Source organism: Elaeis guineensis, chromosome 15 (assembly GCF_000442705.2).
Source record: "Elaeis guineensis isolate ETL-2024a chromosome 15, EG11, whole genome shotgun sequence".
NCBI classification, from domain to species: Eukaryota; Viridiplantae; Streptophyta; class Magnoliopsida; order Arecales; family Arecaceae; genus Elaeis; species Elaeis guineensis.
In genome coordinates this window covers 54,156,512-54,180,054 of record NC_026007.2, presented here as the reverse complement: position 1 = coordinate 54,180,054, position 23,543 = coordinate 54,156,512, and the positions used below count along the sequence as shown (strand labels likewise).

The 23,543-nt window shown below is 38.0% G+C and overlaps 2 protein-coding genes across 3 annotated transcripts; one reads left to right on the top strand and one right to left on the bottom strand.

Annotated features, from left to right (window-relative positions):
• Positions 1–4,231: 4,231 nt before the first annotated feature.
• LOC105057941 (adenylyl-sulfate kinase 3) lies at positions 4,232–10,794 on the top strand. The gene is made up of 7 exons (XM_010940665.4): positions 4,232–4,679; positions 5,424–5,564; positions 8,779–8,928; positions 9,200–9,318; positions 9,410–9,494; positions 9,666–9,712; positions 10,273–10,794. Exons 1-7 carry the CDS (start codon positions 4,466–4,468, stop codon positions 10,369–10,371), a joined length of 855 nt encoding a protein of 284 aa, XP_010938967.1. The 5' UTR covers positions 4,232–4,465; the 3' UTR covers positions 10,372–10,794.
• A 5,103-nt stretch (positions 10,795–15,897) lies between these two features.
• Positions 15,898–22,388, bottom strand: LOC105057943 (uncharacterized). Of its 2 annotated transcripts, XM_010940667.4 has the most exons (3): positions 19,589–22,388; positions 17,694–17,751; positions 15,898–16,674 (listed from the first exon to the last, which is right to left on the bottom strand). In XM_010940667.4, the coding sequence occupies exon 1, from the start codon at positions 22,208–22,210 to the stop codon at positions 19,817–19,819; it is 2,394 nt and encodes a 797-aa protein (XP_010938969.1). In that variant the 5' UTR covers positions 22,211–22,388; the 3' UTR covers positions 15,898–16,674; positions 17,694–17,751; positions 19,589–19,816. The 2 variants fall into 2 exon arrangements, with proteins under 2 accessions (XP_010938969.1, XP_010938970.1); XM_010940668.4 differs by lacking the exon at positions 17,694–17,751.
• Between the last annotated feature and the right edge of the window lie 1,155 nt (positions 22,389–23,543).

Sequence of the window (23,543 nt, the reverse complement as noted above, 5' to 3'; positions counted from 1 at the left end):
TAATGGGATGGGACCATGCAAACCGTTAAAACCAAGGCACTAAGGTTGGCTGCATAACTTCTCACAACAGAAAATTGTAAAGGATAAAATAGTCGGGAGTGAGAGTGGGAGGGTTCGAGGTGGTGAAAGCACTGGCCTTCAGCACCACTATAATATTAAATATATTAATTACTTCATTTCAATAAAATGGGGAAGGGGCTCACTTCCTCCTTATTGCCTCAAAAAAAAAAAAAAAAAGATAAAGAGATTTATTTTGAGAGGAAGTAAAAATTTTGGCTTGCTTCATTTCGTTCGGATCTTGCAACCTCTTGTATCTTATACTTTATTATTCCACTCAAGGAAGTCCTATCAAAAAAAAATCATAAATAATTGAACAAAAATAACATATCAAATGTAAGCCATAATGAATGTTTGCAGAAGCAAAATAAATGGTGTATAACACAATCACCTACATTTTATATCTCTAGTGGTTTTTATAACTAGCTAGACGACGGGTAGCAAAGATATGCAGTTGCATGTCATTCACGCCAGCAACATTAACAAAAAAAAGCTACAAAAAATTTTCTTTGCACTTCCAAATTGTCCGTCCAAAGTTACATTATATTCTTTATAAATACACACAATATTCATTGAACTCTATAGGACATCTGTAATGTTTACAAAATATATGATAAATAGTATCAAGGTGCACAATAAAAATATTCAAATTTGTATAACTCTTGGTATAATTGTATAGTTGGACAAATAGGTGTAGCTGTACAACTTTCATGCGCCTCCTTCCATCCGTTGCATATATTATCTATAAAAGTTAATGCATACATCATAATAGGATTTACATTCATTTACACAAAAAAGTGCAATTAGAAAATAAATTTAGCTATGTAATCAAAACAAAAGTTCTAAAAATATATTAATAATATTTATTGTGTACCTTTCTACATCAGTTGTGCACGTTAACCTTCATGGTCTGACCTAACCTGCATCTTCACATAGAAGCTACATATTAGACTTGTTTTGATTGTGCAGCAAACTAAATTAGCTATGTTCATTAACTTGAATGGAAAATCTGCGCAATTCTATAGTAGTCCACACATATTTATATAAAAATCACTTTCTATAGTAGTTGTATGGTTGGAGAAATAAATTTAGACATATGATCACAATAGGAAGTGCACGATTATGCGTATTGTGTTGCATAAATTAGTACCATGTATTGTGCACATTACATGCCAACAATGAATGCTTTCACAAAAACTATTCATAATTCTTAGATTGTAATTTCGTACAATTTGTCTTGCTTTAGTTAGTTTTGTGCTTCTGTGCAGGTTTTCAATTATGATAGTAGGAAAAAATGTTCTAAAAATATGTATGAAGGTTGAAAGTAGAAACTAACCAAATTGCTCTATTGATTCATATAGATCATCCATGAAGGTTAATATGCATAACTAACATATGAAAAATATGAAATAAATCATATTAATTTACCCAATAGATTATATATACTTGCTAATCTCCCATTCCAATTCTTTGGCTGGCCTTGTTTCTGTGACTACCCAAGTGCAATGTGGAAGTGTGCAACCATTTTACAAGCATTCCCAAGTCTTCCCATAAAATTATGTACGTAGTCCTTGAAGGTTAATGTGCAAAACTAATTTTTAGAGGATACACCACTAGAACAAGCATAATTATGTAGCATTTGTATAACGAGCAGCATTGATCAAGGAGGTTAATGTGTATAGCTAGTATACAAAGTAGTGCAATTAAAAGTGTTAAGGAGTCCAATGATCTATAGACAACTTGTACAACTCCCTCTATCACATAGGTAAGTCATAATACAATTAAAACAACTAGCTAGGATTGAATAGGAAATAAATTTGGAAAAGATGGAGAGACAAAGTGTTGCATGAGCTTAATTTTGATTACTAGCTTAATGACAACCTATACAAATGTGTTCTTCCAAAAACGAAATGCCCATGGCAAATATACTATTAGGGGTCCTTTTTTTCACCATTAATCAGGAATTAAAATCTGAACTATACTATTTAATAAGTTATTCAATCTAATCTGCTAACTTGTTTATTAAACTTAGAGCTTGAGGAGGATGGACCATTGGTAATGGCGCCAGAGGGTTTTATGCTAGGACTAGAAAGAACAAGGAGGGAGAGGATTGAAAGAGATAGAGATTGAGATTGAGAGAGAGACATACTGATTCAGAGGGTGCCTCCAAAGTCAACAGAATCGAAATTGAGTGCAACAAAATGGATGAGGTCAAGATCGATGATAGAGAGGATGAGGTGGAGATTGACAATGATGGAGATGGTGAAGCCGAGATCGATGGCAATGGAGAGGGTGAAGCCAAAATCAAAAATGATGGAGAGCCTAAGAGGATGAGGCTGAGAATGAGGATGATGGAGATGGTGAGACCAAATCTCGACAGCAACCTTTATTCAAGGGGGTGACCTCCTTTCTGCCGCACTCCTCCTCATCCTCATCTTCATCATCAAAGCCCTTGCCAGATCTCAATAACGGCTCCATGAATCACTTCTTCTCTAAGGTAAAAGCCCTTTGTCATTGTTGAAGCCCTAGAGAAAACAAGAATCCTATAAGAGAAAGAAACGGTCATTGAGGGAGGGGGAGAAGAGCCACTGACCTGAAGAAGAGAGAGATATGAGGCAACATTGCCACAAGCAATGAATGGGGATGGCCACGACTCTACACCACCATCTGATACTGCTCAACCTAATGCTCCCTTGCTATAGCCAATAGTTGCAGCAACTACTTCTTCGCCCTCCGATCTAGGTGCAATAACAACATCTGCAACATCTTCCTTATAGACTCCATCTTCACAAGCATCGGCATTGTCCGAGGATGGTGGTGCCAAAAAAGCAAGAGAAGAGGAAGGAAAGGGAAAGGAAGAGGAATTCCAATCATAAAGGATAGACATCAAGCACGGGGGATGGATATCAATCTCGAGTGAGACAAGTGAGATATATTAATCGTCAATTCGCGATAGGATTGACCCATCACTTAGCCCATTTAAATGGATCCATATGAATTATATACTATATGATCCGATCCGATTCTGTCCGAATATTAAACAAATTAAACATAACAAACTCCTTAAATTTGAACCCAATCCAAATAATAAATAGTTAAATGGATCAATTTATTTATGATTTGAACCTGTTTAGCCAAAATCCAAACTATTTATTTCAGGTTGAACACGAGTCGAATTAGTAGGTTAGATCATATTTTGCCACCCCTAATTTTTAATCTTTATGACAAGTAATAGGTTATCACATAATATTTAGCATAGTTTTGTTCTTCTCTACTCTTTTATACAAAATTATAAATACATAAAATAATAAAATTTTTTATCTTTTATTTTTATTTTTAAAAATAAAATCATAAAAATAGTGATAACATATGCTTGATATTCTCGTTCTATTTTTTATTTTCAAAATTATATTTTATTTCTAAAAAAATAAGATATTTTTATTTTTATTATTTTAAAAAATAAAAAAAAAAAACATCTTTTACTGCTACTATTAACTTCATTTTCATCATTATTATCATCATCTTCATTATTTTTATTTTCATCTCTGTTGATATTATTGTTATTATGGTTGATAAATCATCAATGTATTCTGACTATCACTATTTTTCATATTAGTATTCTAAAATTCTCTTTTCTTTACTATTATGATCATCGTTGATACAATCATCATTATCATCATTATCTTAATCATTATCATTATTTTTTAATTTAAAAATAATTAATCATAATAAATATATTTATATTTTAAAATTTAAAAAATAATATAAAATAATTTTTTATTTTTATTTTTGATAATTAAACAGAATGAAAATGATGCCATGCCGACTCCCCAACATCGGGACCTACAGCTGTCACCCTGTGATTTTAGTGCCGTATTCGAGGCATCACAATATTTAATAATTGATTTAAAAAATAAATAAATGTTTTCCGCTTGTCACATGACTCACACCCGAATCTCCTAAGATATCACGGCCCTTTTTCATAATTTTTTCTACGTACGGTTTCCTTAGGTGTAAATCCATAGCCGCACGTTACAACCACCGCTCCACCACTGCTTCATCTCTCTCACTCTGTCATTTTGCGAGACAACAACCATTCATTGTATCAAAAAAAAAAAAAACATTTTTCTTCTATCTATAAATCTGAATTTATTTCCTGCTGTTCTCCGAAGACGTGCCACCCTCGCCCTTTCTTTCTTCAAACCATTAATGGATTACTTTTTTTAATTTTTTTTATAAAAAATGCAATCCAAACCGAGATGGGATACTCATAAAAAATCGGAAGGAAATCCACAGAATTCGGTTGCAGAAATCTCGATGCTCTGTCTCATTCCCATTTATAGCCGCCGCGCACCGCAGCGAACGCGCCCCGTTCCCCTCCCCGCGCCCGCCGGCAAGCCGTGAAGAGATGGTCTCGCGCGCCATTCCAGCCACCCTCCGGCCGACGCCCAGGGTGGGGCTCTCTGCTACCTCGGACCCCGTCGGCCGGTGGCGGCGGAGCATTGGGCTGGTGGCCACCCGGCCGCGCCCCCTCCCCCCGATCCTCACCGTGTCTCCGGGCAAAGAGACGACCGAGACCGTCCAGATGACCTCCGTCGAAGTCTCCAATGGCTCCGCTTCAGGTATCTCGATTACTTTCCCTTCCAAGAATTGCTAATAGTCTGCGAATTTTTTTTTCAAGAAGATCTCCATTCCATTCTGCTTCGAACTTTTCATCTAAATGTGGCTGGGATTGTTGAAGGACCGGTTCTTGAAATCTTCCAAGGAAATCTCAAATTTGGGTCAACTTCCAGTCTTCCTCATCCTGTTTGCGATTTTGACTAGTGCTGCAATTGGTTTAACGTCGAATTTTATGTTTAAATTGGGATAGGAATGATGAAAGATTCGTTGTTTGGAGGTTTGGTGGTTGTGACCAACAGGTCCATTATCTTGCCGTACGAGCGGATGGATCTTTTCCTTTTTCAATCGGTGACTCCCCTTTGGCTGTTATAGGTTTGGGACCATTTTTATGGGCTCGTGGGACCTTCACACAGAAAATGGTAGTGATATGAGTTCCAAAGATGCCTCTCTTTGTATACCTTACACTTGATGACATTATTTGCTAGGTAGAAGGGAAAGAAGGGAAGCTAAATGTGAAGAGAATTAAAGAAATAATGCTCATTGCCCTCATGAAGTTTGTAGTAAATAATGTATGGTTAATGATGAATGGAAGAAAAAAATTACATGTTCTTCTAATCTTTTTAGAATCTTGACCACTTTTCTTGGTCAATGTTGACCAGTTTGAAATTCACATTGAACTTCAAATCTCTTCTGAGTTAGCCTCTGCGGCATATCTCTTGCCTGGTTCTTGTTCTTGATGGATCTAGGGAAAAAGAACCTTGTCATGTCAACTGTTGGGAATTCGACAAACATTGTATGGCATAAATGTCCAGTTGGGAAGCTCGGAAGGCAGAAGTTGCTCAAGCAGAAGGGATGTGTCATATGGATCACAGGTCTCAGTGGTTCAGGTTTGTTAATGAAACTTTCTTAGTTACCTCTTGCTTCTTTAATGAGCTCTAGTTAAAATTTCACTATTGCAGTCTTCTTGTTTCTATGCATACTGTCTCTGGATATGATGCACCTTAGATCTTGATGTTTTACATGTAGTTTTTTTTTTCTTTTTTCTTAATTAATAGTTTTTATTTTCATTAAATTACATGTAATTATTCAAATGTTTTAGATCAGTTGTTTGGACGCTTACTCTTTTTGAGATCTGATTTGGCTACCTAGCTTTATTTGACTAAGGCTATACCTGAGTTTGGTGTGCTTGTTTGAAAATTGAACTTAGATCCAATTCTTGTTCTTGTGAAGTTGATGGCTTAGATTGATGGCTCTCTCTCTAACACTATATATTTGTCATAGTGTTTTTAAATTACTATTAGCTGTTAGCTTTTCAGGCATGTTGATTTCTTATAAGTTGTTCGCTTAGTTTTATTGAGTTTCAGTTTGTGCAGATCTTATTGCCTTCAAACGTGCAAACTATTTACTACATTTTTACCATCTATTTTCATGTTTATGCAAAGATAATCTCTTCTCTTCTAACGGGTTCATATCTGTTTTTGTCATTTTGACCTGATGCTGAGTTAATATAACAATTGACGACATTATTCACCTTTAGAAGTTAAAAAAAATGTCATCACAGATAAACTAGAAACTTAGTATTAAAAAAAAAAAGTCATCATACATAAAGTGGAAAGTTGCCATACTTGCTACTTTCATGATGGCAGGTAATTTTAAATTGAACTATATCCTAGTTACCTGTGATTTGTGCCTAGCAGTACAAACCCATCAGAAAGAACAGCTAACTGCATCAAACATGAGGATAGTGATGCTGATGATGTTTTGACTTGATTTACTTCAAGGCCATTTTTTTAAAAATTAAGAATAAAGTTTGGAGTACTTCATATCGTGCACGCGCTTTTCATGCATGAGACAAAATAATGTTGCTCTGTGTTATGTTGAGTAGCAGCACATTCAAAGCACAAAAAGACACATAATTTTTGTGAATTCAAACACTTGAATTCCATCAAAAAAAAAAAAAAGAATTTAGAATGCTTATTCTAATTTTAGACTTGGTAAAAACTGTCAAGATAAGCCATATCTTAAAAACTAAAGAATATTTTAGTTTCACACTCCATGAACCCCCATAAATAATCCAGTTTTTAGTGAACATCAATATAGATATTTTCAGACCATGTTAACATCTTCACCACAAAAAATGGCACTATTAAGTAGAGGAAATCTTGGTAATGTTAGAAAGTTTGATCTAACAAGCACCAGTCACTCTTACATGTATCTGCCATGCATTTAGTGAATTTTATCATTCTAATCAACATGTGCTAATATACAAGTAAAAATGGCTAACATTATGTTAATATTTGTTCATAGTTGACCTTGAAGATAAAGGTTTTTTCTAAACTTGTTCTGAAGTGTGGCAATCAGAAAATACTTCCAACAAACCCTCTCCAAAGGCTGATTCATGGTCTGGAGTAAAGCCTTCTACTACTAAATTTTTCTCTTTCTTTTTTCAAAGGAAGTCCTTTTTCTACTAACTTCAAGTAGCATTTCCCTAAATGAGATAACCAGTTGTAGACATAATTATCCTTAGAAAAGATGGTCAACAGTTATTATGTGTTTTTATGAGAAAAGATTGTTTAGATTTGTTTATTTATTGAACAAAAGGACAACTAATTCTATTCTTTCTCTTAACGGGGTTCTGACATGCTGTGTAAAGTTGATTCTTATTTGTTCAAAAGCATGTATAAATAAATGTATATAATATGTTCATTCCTATTTCAGACACATTTTACGTAGCAGGGAAACCTTAATATTAAACATTTAGAAGTTCTGTTTCATACCCATTTTTGTTCAGACATTTTGTACTTGGCAAAAATGGACCTTTATTATCTAACATGGTATTATGAGTACATATCTTAAACCTTCAATATATTATCAATGAGTGTGAGCATCAAAGAAAGCAAATCAGGATGAAAATGGAAAACTGTAACAAAATAGAATTGCCGTTGCTCATTTCTAAAGGGGGAGATTGTGAAACCTTATCTACTAGGGCACGACATTACCAGAAAACTGCTTTGAGCATTTCACATTTTGCATTCACTAGTAGGATCCATATTATCCCTAATTTAGCTGTGACTAAATTTTGGACCTTGCTTCCCAACAAAGTTCATGCATAACATGCCCTTCAAGCACATAGCATTGAAAATGAAGATCTTGCACAACCCTTGATCTAGAAAAATATTATCTGCATGCTTTTACTTACACTGGCAACATCACTGTACCCTAGGAAACTTCAATTACTACCATGCTGATCTTTTTTGTATCAAATGTTTCGAAATTCAATTGGTTGTACCTGGCTAAAAGATAACCATTTTAACCATCAAGCCTTCTCCAAGTAACTGGGATCCATTTTATGAATTCTCATTCAACTGAGATTAGAAATTTGAAGGACCTATACAATAAGAGATATGGAAATCAGAGAAATGTGCTTTTCCACCACTGATTATGACACAAGTAGTGTAGACTAGTATATTTTTGTTAATTTATGAAACATGATTGCTTCTTGACCTTTGTGTCTTTCTTCATGTGGCTCTACTTCTGGTCAGATATACACTATATCAGAGGTGCTTAAATTCCTTGATATCCTATCCACATGATTCTGTACATGTGTAGGAAATATATCTTAAGACTTTTGATTCAGCTGCAAGAGGAGGCAAAAAGGGAACCATAGGTGGCATTGAAGAGGCCATTGATTCTGTAACGACAGGAGTTTCAGAGCACCACAAACCATTTTTCAAATGTCTGTGATATTTTGCACTTGGATGTAGTTGTATACAAAAGTTCTAAATCAATTATTATTAGTTTTTTAGGAACCCATTATTATTTTCTTGAAAAATAATAATCAGCTTGTACGTTAGATGTTACTTACTGGATTGTGTCCCGAAGGACATGGAATGGTGATTCCTTGTTGTTTCAATTTTTCTTGATTGGGTGTACATGAATGGGTGTCATTGTAGCCAGTCTGCACAATCGTCAGTTATCTTAGGCCTGTTCTGCTTGTCTTTTGCGGTAGTAAATATATGTATGTAATTAAATTGTCTTAGCAGCAAAATAATTTTTTTTTTTCCAATTTCTCTTGTATTTAGTCATGCATTTGTACTTCAGGCAAAAGCACGCTGGCATGTGCGCTGAGTCGAGAGTTGTACAGCAGAGGACACCTGGCATATGTCCTTGATGGTGACAATGTTAGACACGGGCTAAACCGAGATCTTAGTTTCACAGAAGTAGACCGTGAAGAAAATATACGCAGAATTGGTAAGTGTTTTTGGAAATTTTTTATGTTATTTCTTGCTCTTAACAAACACAGTTTTTAGTCAAAGTCAATAAGTGTATCGCAAATTTAAGTTTTCGTCCGGTTACTAACCAGTGTATATGATCTACTTCTAGGATTTTTTTTTATAATTGTGTTTCTCAAATATTCAGCATGCTTTCTATGTGAGCAGTGCACGGTTAAATTTTGAGAGGTTGATACAGAAATATTATTTTGTACCAATCATTTCTAAGTTCCCTCGCAATCTTTTTATAGGGGAAGTAGCAAAGCTCTTTGCAGATGCTGGTATTATATGCATAGCTAGTTTGATATCTCCTTACAGAAGAGATCGTGATGCTTGCCGTGCTCTACTGCCAGATTCTACATTTATTGAGGTAAATACTCCTATTGAAATATTTTTTTGACCTCCCCAATATTTGATTCCTGCCATCATGAATGGTTTATGGACAAGAATAAGTTATTCAGGTATTCATGAATATTCCTCTAGAAGTTTGTGAAGCAAGGGATCCAAAAGGCCTGTACAAACTTGCACGTGCAGGAAAGATCAAAGGTATGCACCATAAATTGATTAGTTTATTGATATGAGGTCTTGTAGGTGATGCCTGACAACGTGTATATTCTCTTTCATTTTCTCATAGAGACATGGCAAACATGGCCCCAAAAATACAGCCTATTTGCCCTGTATATGGTGATGTTTAAAGTTTATTTTGTGAAACTGCAGGTTTTACTGGGATAGATGATCCATATGAGCCACCCTTGGATTCTGAGGTGAGTCATGATGAATTTTTATGACCTACAGGAGAATTTTCTGTAGTCATTATATATATTTCATTCAATTTCTATATCATTTGTATGTGTTTGCCTTTTCTTTTTGTTCTCTACACTGGCCCCATCATTCTTCTCTTTCATCTTCTGAAAATATTTGTCCATCTTCATATCCCTCTTTTTTCACTGCATATCCAGAACAATCAGTTTTCCTTTTGGTTTTCCTCTACTACCATAATCCAATTTTCTTGGCATTGACAACTGACTCATCTCCTCTGTCCACACCTCGATAGATACACCTAATGCACCCCTCTGAGTTCATTTCTTGCTGGTAAAGGAACACAAATGAGAGAATTGAACCAGCTAAAGTTGGGTCTGTTTATCAAATTACATATTATAGGATAAATACACAATCATATGATATAATAGGATTTAATGTACAAGCATGTGGGGGGTCCCAGCACATTCTTATTCAGTAGAATGTTTATATTTGCCTTTGTTGCACCATCATAGCATGTCCACTGATGTAGGTAGCATTGAAATTATAGTATCTTCTTTTTCAGATCGTAATAGAACCAAAAGTTGGGGAGTGTCCTCCTCCAGCAGCCATGGCTGAGCAAATAATATCATACCTCAACGACAATGGCTTCCTGCAGGAATAAGTGTGATTGTTTTGTGTCCACAACTCGTGGACCCATTCAAAGCTGTTTTTGGCTTCTGCAGTTATGACCATGGAAACAACTGCATAAGTGTATTCTTTGGCATTGGAATTCCACACTTCAATAAGGCACAAGAAACAGCTACTGTGGGCCTGCTGTTGCCTTGTACCAGTATGTGCATTTGTTCAGATGTAATTGCATTCCCCATTAGCTCGCCAGATTAGTTTGCAGCTCGCAAACTTCATAGATTTTGTGTTTGTAGGCCCTGCCCTGTGTCTTAGTGTATAGAGTTTCCCCAGTTCAATTTCTTCAGAATATGCTGTATCGGAATTGGTATGTACTATCATGTGTGCTAGCATGCAAGGGTGTGGAAGCATTGGATGTTTGTGTTGGAATGAAGAGGCAATGATTTTTGCTTCTTGTCCCCATGATCCTTACGTTGTTGGTGAAGTGTCATGAGTATCTTGCGTGTGATGATTGATAACGCAAAAAAACAGAAACATCATGACCATCATGATGTGCTGGCTTGATTTAGTCTAATCTGGTGTAGATCAGGTTAGATAATTGTTCTTTGTCATCATGATTTCTTTTTTCTTTTTACAATAACATTTTGCTACAATGAGTGCAAGGGATAAACGAGTCTGCAGAAGGCGGCCCATTTATATATGCTTTGACCTTAATGGCCGTATACTTGTGGTCATGACTCGAGATGGCTGTTTTGAACAGAACCATTATGCCTTTAGGGGTGAGAACACTATCACTGCTTATGAGGATATTATCAGAAAATATTATTCTCCAATATTAGTGTTCTCAAGATATATCCAAGGTATTATTTTTAAATACAGAGAAATATTACTACAATATAGAATTCATAATGCTACTATTTTGCTTCTGCAAGCATGTATCTGCTGTAAAACCTGGTTATGGGTGATATAATGTCGCAATATAATAATAAGAAGAAGAAAGCTTATTTAAAAATATAACCAATTTAATTTCCTTGATAACATTGCAGCAGTAGTCCATGGTTTTTGTTTGTAGCCGTAACGGTTTTGAGTAAGAGAATATGCTATAATAATACAGTATTGCTAAGAAAGCAGCAGGGGATTTCACAAAAACAATGCGGAGAGAGAGGCTCATTTGGACCATACATGGAGGTGGTCCTATAATATTTGGGAGAGAGAAGGGGATTAAGGGACATGTTGCGAGCTAAGTTCATGTAATACAGATTTGTTTATTTATCAGTTTGAGTAGTCAAAAAGCTTGTCACTAAGCATGGATCAAATATGTTTACAGGCATTAACTTTTTACATAAATATCGAAATTTAGCGATCCTAAACTTGCTATAAATGTCTCTTCAAGATCTAGAATTGATTTTGATGGAATTGGCCAAATTCTAGTGTATTCTAAGTCAACAATTAATTGAAAGATCCAGTTACCGACAATTGTCATCTAATATATAAAATTTTAGTCATAATGGAGTCCCTTAATTAGATACAGGGTCCAAATTAAGATTATCTATGGTGATTATTATTGAAATTCTATTTACATAGCTTTTAAAAATTGTAAACATGACTTTTTTACTTTAAAAAAAATGTCGTAAACATGACTTTGGCATTTTAAAAATTATGGGTTATTGATTTCATTATGCTGGAATTGTAATTGCTCCTCTTCTCTTAAATCCCTCTTCTGTTCTCCATCGTTCTGCCATATCTTTGTTTCTTCTCCTGAAGAATCTAGGGCCCCTGCGGTCCCCCCTGCCATGTTATTTGTTATCAAAGTAGGAGGATCTCACACAATAATGGATTCAGAATTAAAGAACCTCATCGAGGAGACAAACTCAATGTTGAAGACTCGCGTAAGATTTCAAAGTAGTGATATTAGAGAAGCAACTTTCTTCTAAAGAATCAACCCTTTTTGTCAACTTCCCTCTTTTTAAATTAATTACTATGAGAAGCTGCATACTGACACTCCGTCAAATTCCTCTAAAACATAGATAAACCCAGATCCCCTATTCTTATAAAGCTAGCAAGACATTCACCTTCCAAAGTTCTAGATTCATCTTCAATGATAAAATCAAGTTTTAAAGATGCAGTAATGATCTCTAAAGATGAATATTATTGAATTGCACCGCTATCGCCTCCTAAATTCTAATCCAATCAGATCAAAGATGAGAACCAGCCCTAACTCAATGATTTCTCAACAAGATTCTCAAAAACCCTCGAAATTGCCCCTTGGAAGCCTCCAGATTTCTTTCTCCGGTAATATCGATACCTTATCAATATCAGTGCTATGTATTGTGCCTGTATGGTACAAGACCATATCATACCAACCTGGTACCTAATCAGTTTGGTTCACGGTACCAGTATAGCTAACCTTGTTGATGACTATCAGATTTGCAATATTATTCATAGGTTTAATTTGTTTTGGTTTAATATATTTTTTGTCTAGAAACCCATCTATTCTCATGAGAACCCTCTCATGTGGTTATTTTGAAGGGGAACTTACACGCTTGTGTTGGTCTAGTGGCATGTTCACATATGGGCCAACACATAATCTGATAAATTCAGTGGCTATGTTGAATAGTCAAAAACCCAAGCTTATACTTATTATTGAACTGAAGTGGATCCAATAGATGTATTCATGATTATAGACTATGAAGCACGTTAAAGTATTTTGAAAACACAAATTCAGTTGGACTATAACCTTGGAGAAGATGTAATAGGAATAGGTCCAAAAATGGGCAATAGGATATTTGTTAACCTTGAGATCATACCTTATACCAATCAGCAGGATCTAATTTTCAAAATAGAACTGGGAACTGGATTGGGGTCCTAATGAATGTAGTTCAGATTCAAGCATGGATATAGCAAGCTTATCCAGATTAGACATGTTACCTCCCTAAGAGTCGTGTCTTTTTTGAATTGGACAATGAGAGCCACACGTTTGATAATTCAAGTCATTATATATAATCTATTATCTTTAAACTAATCACATACCAAAAATCATATGATTTGAAGATCCTAGCCTACACATCAAGTGGTCAAAAAATATCTATTGTTTCATATTGTTTAAATAGTCTAATTTTTGACTACTTGAAGTATAGATTAGAAATCTCTAAATTATATAATTTTTTATATTTTTATAATTTAAAGATAATATATCACATCCCACGACTTAATTATCAATGTGGAAACTCCGGTGTCCAATTCCAAAAAGATGCAACTATATATATATATATATATATATATATATATATATATATATATATATATATATATATATATATATATATGAGGTTGCATTTTGTAGTTGTCAGTAATTTAAAGTAGGCCCACCAGATTACTATATTTAGTATGTTTTTTAAATGGTAATCCACATTGCCTCCCAAGAGACAATCTAGATAGTCTTGGAGAGAGATGGCTATTCAGATTATCACTTCTTTGGCAATATATATATATGAGGTTGCATTTGGTAGTTGTCAGTAATTTAAAGTAGGCCCACCAGATTACTATACTTAGTATGTTTTTTAAATGGCAATCCACATTGCCTCCCAAGAGACAATCTAGATAGCCTTGGAGAGAGATGGCTATTCAAATTATCACTTCTTTGGTAATATCGTAAAAAAAATTTTAGATAAAATTATCCTTAAAAAAAAATCTAACAAAACCCACCTCTCCTACTGCGATAGCACCATCGATGGAGGCTAGCTCCACCTTCGCCTCCCCCTCCCCCCTTCCCCATAGGCTCCTCCTATTCCTCCCACGACGTAGAGATGGCGACAATGACGATGAAAAGGAGCGCGAGCTCCTTACGAACTCCAAGATCTCTAAGAAGAGGATCCTCGAGCAAGAGTCTGAGATCCTCCATGCCGCATCACTGCCTCTTCGCTCTTTTCCTAGCTCTCCATCATTTGTACCCCGCATCTCTTTGACCTCTCCATTCAAGTTTGGGATCCTCCTCCCATCCCAATGGGCTCTTCTTATTCATCCCACGACTGCGGAGATGGTGACAACGACGATGATGACAAAGAGGAGCACGGGCTACGAACTCCAAAACCTCCAACGAGATGGTACTCGAGCAAGAGCCCGAAGTCCTCCCATGCCGTGCCGCTGTTTCTCCGCTCTCCTCTGACTTTCCATCGCCGGCACCCCACACGTCCTTAGCCCCTCCGTCTAGGTTTGGAACACTCCCTCTATCCTAATCAGCTCCTCCCATTCCTTCCACGACCGCGGAGATGGTGACGACAGCGACAATAATGAAGAGGAGCATGGGCTCCTCGCGAACTCCAAGACCTCCAAGGAGAATGTCCTTGAGCATAAGCCCAAGGTCCTCCTAGGCCACATCGCTGCCTCTTTGGTCTACCTCTAGCGCTCCATCATCGGCACCCTGCCTCCTGGGCCCCTCTGCCCAGGTCTGAGATGCCCCCCCCATCCCAATGGGCTCCTTCCATTCTCCTACGGCTGTGGAGATAATGAGGACAGCGATGACGATGAAGAGCAGCACAGACTCCTCGTGAACTCCAAGGCCTCTAAGAAGAAGATCCTCAAGCAAGAGCCTGAGATCCTCTCACGTGCCGCTGCCTCTCCGCTTCCCTCCAACTCTCTGTCGCTGGCACCCTATGCCTCCTTGGCCCCTCCATCCGAGTTTGAGATCCCTATAACATCTTTCTCCCTCCATCTCTGCCTGCATCTAAGATCTCGTCCGAAGGCCCCATGGGCTGAGCCATGGAGGTGCTCCTTATTACCTATGGCGAATGCAAAGCTGCCTGCGGTCGAATTTGGCTGGAGGGTAATGGCCGATTATGGAGCTGATCTCCAAATGGGAGCACCAAGCCAGAGCTTTGATCGTGTTCAAGATGTGAGGTTTACTTTCATGTATATTTACTGTTGGATTGAGCGAGACCATTGCGATCTTTATTTGTATCAAACATATGATAATTTAATTCAAAAATATTTTAAAAATTTGATTTCACATTACCAATAATCTGATTGTCATACCAAACAGATCAATCAAGATCTTCAATAATTTTACTGTAATATTACCTGTATGTACCAAACATAATAATCAACATTACTGATAATTTAATAATAATAATTTATCTTAAAGCAATCCACATTACCTTCTAAGATTACCTGACACGGTGCACCCAACACAACCTAAAGCTTTTATCCAAGATTTATTTCATAAAATTCTCCCATAATGGAGTTTTTCCAAGATTTATTTCATAAAATTCTCCCATAATGAAGTTTTTGCTGGTTCAGATGCATTCAGCCCTCTTTCTTAAAGCACAGTTTTATCAAACTATTTGAGCTGCGGCAAGGTGGATTCCGGCATACAAGCAGCACCATCAAATGCATCTCAAAAATTGAACCTTTGACCACTTTGTTTTTTTTTTTACGTGCAGAAATTATTTTATCAATTCGTTAGAGATATTGTCATAAAGATCTCATAAACCTTGCAATCAAGGTTCCACCATTGCAAATGCAAACAGTGTGATAGTTTAGGTTGGCCATGTTAGGTACCACCATGTTATTTGATCCTTCAGCTTTCGATTTCACATGACACACAACGTACAGGTCAAAATTATCTTACAATGAACAGAATCAAGAAAAGTAACAATCTGCCTAAGGCAAAATTATCAACTGATTGAGAAAAACAACTTTGTATGGACAAATTGGATTTGCCAAGTCATATTTTCTCGATACAACATAAAGCCTGTTTTAGATATCAGTCATAAGCTTTTAAATTTTCCCAAGCTAATGTTGCCATCTCATCTAGGCGGATTGTAACAAGCAATAGCAATAATATGGAAACAAGCAGAAAAGAACTACAAGAACAGAGATATGTCAAAAAAAAAGAAGAAGAAGAAAAATCTAAAAGTTGGTTACAAGTTTCAAATCAAGGATGCTAACGTATACACTTTTTTAAGATTTAAGAATTTGTTGCCAAGAGGTTGAGCAAGTTGCCATATGATAAACCATGTTGCTGATCTTCAATTATTCTAGATGGTGTGCAAGACTGGAGAGGACTGTTACCATTTCTTATCATCCAAGACCTTTGATGCATCTTGTCAAAGCCTTCCACCAAGCTACTGGTGCATCCAGAAATAATCTTCTAAGCTATAATGATTGGATAAGCAAAACTTTTGGCTATTCAATCAATGCCTCAAATAAATATGATTACACAAGGATCTCAATCCTGACTCTTCAGTCTTGTGGTACAACAACATCATTGATGGCTGGAATGTTGAACTATACATCGAATATGCATCTCATAATAGCATAAGACTTCTGAGATTTATCCGACCTGGAAATGAAGCAAGAGCTATCAGCGAAAACATATAGTACTGAAACATTCTAGAATAGAAATCAACACAGAAACTAAAATAAATTTATAAAAGTACCTTGAGAATTATTGAATTCAACTCTATGAGAGTAATTTGTCACTAATAGTGACTAGTGAATAGGTGCATGGTACCAGTATAGAGATAGCAAACTGTCGGTTGTGAAGCCCTAACTACGTAAAAATTTTCGTTTTTATTTGTAACCTAAGAGAGTCCAGCACATACACTAGTTAACGTAGTGTTGTTTTGAGTAACAACATGACATCCAAGGGGTTGTATAAGCAATTCTCAAGGTTTAGCTGGGGTGTAGCTGTGGTGGCAGAAGCAAGAGCTCAGGAAAATTGAGGACTTCAATAATCATCCACATATATCAGTACTCCCACATTTATTGAATGATCTCATTATGCAACATGACTTTTTCCATTTATCATTTAAGAAACCAAAACAATTATCATTGAATCTTTGACGTCTACCAACAACTCTGTTATTTGACATGAGTAACTCAGAACAAAATAATCAGTATAATTATCAAAGATAGAAGTAGGGTCTTTATTTAAGGAGGGCAAGTATGTATAGTGAGAATGGGGAATGTTCCAAAAGGTTGAAGACAGTGCCAAAATTTCACTGCAGGTGTTTCTTTTCAATCATCTTACAAAATTAGATATGATGCTTCTATCGATGTCACAATCTGAAGTGAAAATGATGATTTTTTTTCTAACTATATAAAGTACCGCATAGTTCAAATCAACAATTAACTTTATTATGTAGATTTTATTTTATTGTATTGATTGATAATCCATTCCTTATTTGAACCTTGATCTAGTTTGACAAAAAAAGTATAATGCCTAAATAATGGTTTATTAAGGATAAAAAGACAAAAACATAGGAATGAATTGTCGAATGTTGTGTTACCCACATAACAACCCAATGGTCAAATAGTACTGGCGACCGGATAGATCAAAAAGGCATACAAGGAACAAACCTCATCATATCATCCAGCTCTATGTCAAGTTGTCAACCAATTTGAACCTTCATCTAGTCTGAGAAAAAGAATATATTGTCAGAGTAATACTTAATTAAGCTAAAGTCAAAAGCACATGAGTAGATTGTTGAATGTTGTGTTATCTGTATAACAACTAATCCAATCGTCAAACGGCACTAGCCAATGGATTGAAAAGATATATGCAGAGCAACCCTCATCAAATCACCAAGCCCTAACGTCAACTTAAATTATAATAAGGATTATTTCTTAAAACTCTCTTGCTCCTTGTTTCCCTCATAAAGGTGCTAGTGGATCTGCAGCAAGTAGGACAAATTAAACCCAATTCTTTTTAGCAACCATGAAATCACGTTGGTTTTCAGTCCCAGCAAGAACTGATTACAATAATCCATTAGTTTCCATTTCTATCTTGTAAGATCCAATCAACATGGATAACCATGAATAGTTTAAGACGTTTAATTGGAGCCAACATAAAATAAACCTGTTTAAAAATTGGTATGGCACCTGACAAATTCATAAACATAAAATAATTTCCAAAAACATCAAGTCATGTTGACAGAACCAAATTAAACCACTTGCATGACTGCCCACCATACCTATCATGAAATGCTTTTGCTTGTAATCCCATGAGAGATTAAGTCCATTAATCAAACATGCATGGTGAATTGGAATAGATCTCATGGGCCATATCAATAAAGGCTCAGATTTTTTAGGTATTGAGAAGTCAAGTACAATGTTAGATACACCCATGAAATTTTGTAGACATGGCAAGTACCAACTGCTTCCATTCAATGTATCTTTTGTGGCTAAAACACAAAAGAATCGCCTCCTCATGCCTCATGACTGTGCATCCCAAGAATTTGACCTCCACCCACCACCCCCCCCCAAAAGAGAGAGAGAGAGAGAGAGAGAGAGAGAGAGAGAACCAAAAAATAAAAGGAGGAGGAAAAAGAAAGCACTGCATACTACAATCTCTCTGCCCTCCCTAAACTCTCAGTCTCACCGTCCCTTGTTCTCCTTACATCCATATAAAAGTTTTGCTTATATGGAGAGGGACAACAACTTCCCCAGGAGCTTCTTAGTTTTGCCATTTACTATTAACTCCTCTTAAGATTTCCTCAATTTGAGGAAACAAACTGAAACCATTCTCCTTCCCAATAATTAGGTTATATTCAAAGTCATAGCATCCTATGCATATTAAATGGAATTGCCGAAAAAGTTATATGTGTGCATTGCGATCTAGGACATACCAAATGGAATTGCCGAAAAAGTTATATGTGTGCATTGCGATCTAGGACATACCAAGTAGAAAAATTTTCACTGATATATAGATGTATCTGATTAATACCTTCGATCATAGAATAAATTTACAGACTAGGTTGGATAAGCAAACATTGGGATACTACCGCAAGAGCAATGCAACATACAGACATCAAAAAGCTTTCCTAGATTCAAAGAGAAAATAAAGTTTTTGGACTATAAATTAGAAACCTATTGCAAATAATATAGAGGTCATACAGAAATGTTCAAGTACTTCTCAGTGGTTCCATGGATTTTGCCATCTTCTAGTCAATAAAATTTAAATGGGTTCAGTTTCATGTATGCACCTAATAGTAATTTAACATGCTTGGCATGTTTATAACGTTCAATTGTCCGAACCTATACGCTAGAAGGAAAGGACCTCTCACCAACATAAGTGACATTACAGAAACAGTTTGTCTTCATAAAATATAGACCTCAATTAAGCAATTTGTTTTTGATTGACACATGTCAATATGCGTTCATTAAGGTTTATTAGAACTCTCTTTTGCAATATTAGTACCAAGAAATTATTACCAAAAAAAAAAAAAAAGTGTAACTGTGTCACATGATCTCACCTGGAGAAGAATGGAAAATTATCAGAAAATTTGCAGAAGAACAAAGAAAGATTGACTCAAACAGCTACCGCATTCGAATCTCTAACCTCAACATGTTGGCCAAATCAAATTCGTCCAACCACTTTGAGCTTCTGGCAACAGTTTTACCGAGTTAATGTTCTTATTCTTCAGATGCTGTTCATTGCACTGACTGGCATTACACAAGCATGGAGCCTTGACGCAGGTATTTTATCCTGCTCCTTTTGTCATTCTCTTTTGCCTCTTGATAAATCCATCCATCAAAGTAACATATGTAGAACTCTTAACAGTTATACCTCTCTGCATCATTTCTTCCAAAACAAGCTTAGCCTCTTTGAATTGGCCACGGTTGCACAGATCACTAATGCATTCCGAATAAGTTGCTGAACTGTCTTTCATATCTTCAGCTGTCTTTCCATCATGCATCCTCTCTGGTTTCCTATCTATTCCAGCTTCAGAAAAGGCTTCTTCAGACAAAGGGAATGTGAATTGTTCTGGCAATTTCCCAGTTTCAACCATCTTAGACAGCAGCCCTTGTGCTTCTTCTGATCTTCCCACTTCGGTAAGTGCACATAGAACAACATTGTAGCTATGAGCATCAGGACGCAAACCCTTCTCTTCCATGTCAGCAAAAAGCTCTAATGCAGCATCAATCTTCCCTTCTTTGCACAGCCCCTTTATCAGAGTGTTGTACGTGATAATGTCGACCTTCTTCCCTTTCGACACCCATGATTCGAAGAGTTTTAGAGCCTTTTCTACCTTACCAGCATTACAGAGCCCATTCATAAGAATATTACAGGTAATAACATTTGGTTTGAATGAATTCTCCACCATCTTATTATGAAACTGGAATGCCTTCTCCAATTCCCCTTCTCTACAGTACCCATGAATAATAGTATTGTAGGTAGTCTCATCTGGCACCAGCCCTCTCTCCAAAAGCTCGTTCAATTTCTTAATTGCCTCCTCAATCTTGCCCAACCTGCAGAGACCACCAATCACCGAATTGTAGGTTGCTACATTTGGCATTATCTTTCTCTCATTCATCTCATCCCAAAGCTTCATTGCGTCATTCGGGTTCTCATCCTTGAAGTATGCAGCAATGACTGTGCCATAGCTGACCTCATCAGGCACAATACCACGCTTTGGGGGGCTACAGAGCAGTTTGCATGCTTCATCAAACCTCTTCTCCTTACAGAGGTTATGAATGACAGTGTTGAGAGTAAAATTGTCCATCTTGAAACCTCTTCCCACCATCTCATCCATCAAGTCGAAGGCTTTGGCCACATTCCCTGCTCTACAGTATGCACTGATCAAAGTATTGTAGGTTATGAGGTCTGGCGACAAGCCCTCCTCCTCCATCTTCCTCAGAGAATCAACAGCCTCATCCATCTTCCCTTCCTTGCACAACCCTTTGACCATAGTATTGTGTGTGACCAAGCTCGGCTTGACGCCCTTGTCCCGCATCTCTTCCAATACCTGGGACGCCTCCGAGCCAGTCCGCCACTCAAAGCACCCATTGATAAGCGTGTTATAGGTGACGATATCGGGCAGCACTCGGAGTTTCTCCATCTCGTCCTTCAACCGGAATGCCTCGTCCATCCGGCCCTCCCGGCAGAGCCCAGCAACAAGCATGTTGTAGGTCCAGAGGTCGGGAAGGAAGTTGGACGCCGTCATGATCTCGATCGCCTTGGTTGCCTCCTTCAGCCAGCCGAGGCGGCAGTAGGCTGCGATGAGGGTGTTGTAGGTGGAGCGGTCGGGGGACAGTCCCCTCGCCTTCATTTCAGCAAGCAGGTCACGGGCCTCCTTGAGCATGCCCTTCTTGCAGTAGCCGTCGAGGATGGTGTTGTAGGTGATGGTGTCGGGGGAACAGCCGAAGCCTTCCATGGTGGAGAGGAGGGCGAGGGCGTCGACGAACTGGGCTCGGGAGCAGAAGCCGTGGACGAGGATGTTGAAGGTGGTGGTGTTGGGGGCGACGCCGAGGTCGACAAGGTCGTGGAAGACGGCGAGGGGGACGGAGGCGGGTGAGGGGGAGCGGATGAGGGCGTCAAGAAGGATATTCGCGGTGCCGAGGGAGGGGCGGAGGCGGCGGCGCTTCATGGACTGGAAGAGCTGCTCGGCGAGGTGGGGCTGGCGGAGGCGGGCGTAGGAGGAAACTGCAGTGTCGAGGAGGGCCTTCGACGGGGGGTGGTTGGGGCGGAGGAGGTGGTGGTGGAGGAGACGAGGGCGGTCGAGGGGGATGAAGGAGAGGAGGAGGGACTGGGCGTCGGCGAACTTACGGAAGCTGAGGAGGGGACGAAGGAGGGCGAGGAGGGAGGGAAGGGCGGCTGCGGGGTTGCTTGAGAGGGCCGGGAAGCGGCGGCGGCAGAGGTTGTAGAAGGAGAGGAGAAGGGCAGGGCTGGAGAAGGAGGGGGCGGCAGCGGCGGCGGATATGATGGGAGCGATAAAGGGTGGGGAGAGGCGGGGGAGGAAGGAGGCGAGGGATTGGTCCAGGGGAGGGGCGGAGGGCACCTGCGAGGAGAGGAGGATGGAGGAGACTGTCTTCACGAGACTGGCGCTGGGTTCGCCGTCCGCCGGGAGCGGTGGCGCAGATGGGTCCGTCTCCATTGTATTCGGGTGGAGGAGATAGGTTTCCGGCTGCCGGCCACGGTGGTTAGGGTTTCTCCGTGGGAGCCACGGCGGCACGAGGAGAGAGCCACAAGGCCCGGGCAGCGGCGGAGAGGAGCTATGGCCGGAATGGAGGGAATGCCGCAGGGAAGATGGGCAAGAACAAGAGCGCGGCCCGGTTAGAAGTGCATCAGCTAGGATACGGATTGCAAACGGGCCGGGGTAGATAAGGCCTAGCCATCATCAGCCCAAGGCCGGATTTATGAGACTTTATGTTCAAGGCTCCCAAACATTGATTCCCAGTCGGATCGGCTGCCTTCAATCAGATCAGCTTGGATTGATTTCATATTGTATTTTTGTAGATTTATTATCAGTTTTCTTGTGTCAAAGCAAGTCGAGCTTTGGGGATCAATTAAAAGAAAAAGAAAAAAAAATTATAGGATCCGACCCTAAGGCTTAAAAAATGTTCCACTATCTTGTGTCATTAGGAGATTGGTGCTTCATGCTACAACCCATGAATTTTATTTTCTCGTGCCGTATAACTATTTTCTATGTTTCATAGCTGAAACCTAGGAAGAACAATAAATTGATAATGCAGAGAGAAATGCACGGTATGCCGATGGCGCAAGGCTAGGGATTCAAAAAAAGACTAGATTCGGATTTGCCTGAAAAATTCAAGGACTTCTGGATTACAGAATTACCTTCTACCTCTACAAAATATGAAAATACAATTCAAAATATAAGATAAAGATTAGCTGAAACCACATAGATAAATTGAAGTCTTTCATTAATCTTCTGATGCCCTCTAATACAGTTATATCCATCTTAAATAAGTTTAAGATACAGTTACACCCCACTTATCTATTTTTTAGTAACCGTATCTCTTTTAAGAACAGTTTCTAGCACTATCTATCTTTCTTCCATGTCCTCCATATATCTTTTCTTGTGCTGGATTTCATCCACTGGTCTCCATCTCTCTCGGCCTCATTTAATTAGTAAACAACCTTTCAAATCTTAGTCATAAATGTAAATTCTTCATTTTCAAAATATTAAACGCTCTTTATATGCGTCAATTTTTCTTTGGTTGTTTCTGTTGAATGGATGTTTCCAAGGATTGCCATATTTCAATAAGTCTCCTCTTTGTTCATCTTCACTTTAACCCTCGTGCCCTTGTTTCAAGCTTCTCTCATGGTGTCTTCATCCCTTCTTTTGGCCAAGCACTATGAAAGTGTAAAAGAGAACTTGAGACCTTCAATATTCTTACTTCTTTTAATCCCAAGATACTTATAACTGAATCCTCTTGCTTCACCATCTTGAGTCCCATCTTCGACTC

Excerpts from the sequence above, each read along its gene's own strand:
- LOC105057941 (XM_010940665.4), top strand. The coding sequence starts at position 4,466 with ATGGTCTCGCGCGCCATTCCAGCCACCCTCCGGCCGACGCCCAGGGTG. Across the intron at positions 4,680-5,423 it reads CTCCAATGGCTCCGCTTCAG|GGAAAAAGAACCTTGTCATG; the intron begins GTATCTCGATTA and ends TGATGGATCTAG. Across the intron at positions 9,495-9,665 it reads ACGTGCAGGAAAGATCAAAG|GTTTTACTGGGATAGATGAT; the intron begins GTATGCACCATA and ends GTGAAACTGCAG.
- LOC105057943 (XM_010940667.4), bottom strand. The coding sequence starts at position 22,210 with ATGGAGACGGACCCATCTGCGCCACCGCTCCCGGCGGACGGCGAACCC.